General features: G+C 43.1%; 1 protein-coding gene across 1 annotated transcript in view; it reads left to right on the top strand.

The window, feature by feature from the left end:
• The window catches only part of si:dkey-196h17.9 (uncharacterized), a gene marked incomplete in the record, with an annotated part of 8,931 nt that overhangs the window by 1,284 nt on the left and 6,169 nt on the right, over positions 1-1,478 (top strand). The window contains 1 exon segment of the mRNA XM_014022082.1: positions 904-1,315. Within this exon segment, the coding sequence (XP_013877536.1) occupies positions 904-1,315 (412 nt within the window).

The raw sequence follows: 1,478 nt of genomic DNA, 5'->3' as shown, positions 1-1,478 counted from the left end.
GCCATTATAATTCATTAAACATTAATATTTCATAATCTATAAGTTTTACAGGCACCAAAAGGCATAGCCATCATTTGGCACAGGAGCTTTACAGATGTAAATTACAATGGCAGCTCTAGGACAAAGTATGCAGGAGGAGAAGCATGGCAAAGTAGAGATGACTTGGATGGGAAACGAATCACAATAGTGTGCACTGCATTGGCAATGTGCACTGAATATAAAAAATAAAAGTAGTGGACGGATGTTTATAAGAAGGTGGTTCTGTTGCTGTTAAGCAGTGATGGGCACGACTAACCATGAAGCTAGCTTCGCTAACTCATAATCTGTCAGATATAATTATAATGCTAATGCTAAATGTGGTTTTAAAAATTAACAGGAGCTAACACTAACAGCTGATAACCACTGATTGTCACTTAGTCTGTCTTGTCTTTGTCTCCTTCCTGCTGAAGACTGGTGAGACGGACACGAACCTGTTGTTAGCTTGTTAGTTAGCTGTTAGCAAACAAAGTTGGTAAAACCAAATTTACTRGATGCTAACAGCTAACTGCTAACCACTGACTGTCATTCAGTCTGTGTCTTTGTCTCCTTTGAGCCAATTTTAGCTAGTTAGTTAGCTGTTAGCAGGCTTAAAGTTGATAAACCCTAAAATAGCAGAAGTTAACTGGTTCGCTAACAKTTTTCAAAGTTAGTGAATAAGCTAATTAAAGCTAATGAGTTCTTCTGTTAGCTGATTAGCAGTTCCATGCCCACAACAGCAAATAACCTGAAAAAGACAACAGCTGAACACATGTCTACAGATTGTGTTCTGGTTCTGGTGCCACCCCAGGATCTTCAGCCCCCCATGAAGCCAGTTCTGGAGGCRCCCCTGTCATTTAGCTGTGGCCCGTCTGTTTCTGACTGCAGGTCTTGTTCATGAAAACCCTGCGGCTCATGATCTCTTTAACACAGCAGAAGTCSAGCGCTCTCAGGAACTTCACAACGTTCTCTCCTTCTCCCGGACCCGCTCCGATGGATCCAGTGGATCAGAGTCGGACTCATGGGAACACATGCCACTGCTGAAGCCTCAAGACTTCCCCAAACCTCCAGCTGACCTGGACCAGGACCAGAACCTGAAGAAGCACCTGGTCAGTCTGTGGGGAATAGTGTCTGCTGAGCTGGAAAGGTTCTGCCACTCTGGTTCTGGAGAGGATCTGAAGAACATGATTGACAGCTGCCATCAGCGGACCTTTATCCACCTGCATGGTCTGCTGCAGAAGATCAGGTCCTCCGAGAACTGCTTTGTGCTGTTGACCTGGGTCAAACAAACATACCTGAGGTCAGGTTCTTTCTGCTTTTATGAAGCTTGACACCCCATTAACTCCCACTGACTCCCATTAAAAAATCCCATTAAAAATCAGAAAATCTGATTTTAAAACATAATTTACGTCAATGTTCCTCACGATATTGTTGTGTAACAACAACAACAACAACAACAACAA

The sequence above is a fragment of the Austrofundulus limnaeus genome, unplaced genomic scaffold (assembly GCF_001266775.1).
Source record: "Austrofundulus limnaeus strain Quisiro unplaced genomic scaffold, Austrofundulus_limnaeus-1.0 Scaffold318, whole genome shotgun sequence".
Classification (NCBI taxonomy): Eukaryota; Metazoa; Chordata; class Actinopteri; order Cyprinodontiformes; family Rivulidae; genus Austrofundulus; species Austrofundulus limnaeus.
The sequence above is the reverse complement of the archived record's forward strand: the minus strand, read 5'-3'. Positions and strand labels throughout refer to the sequence as shown.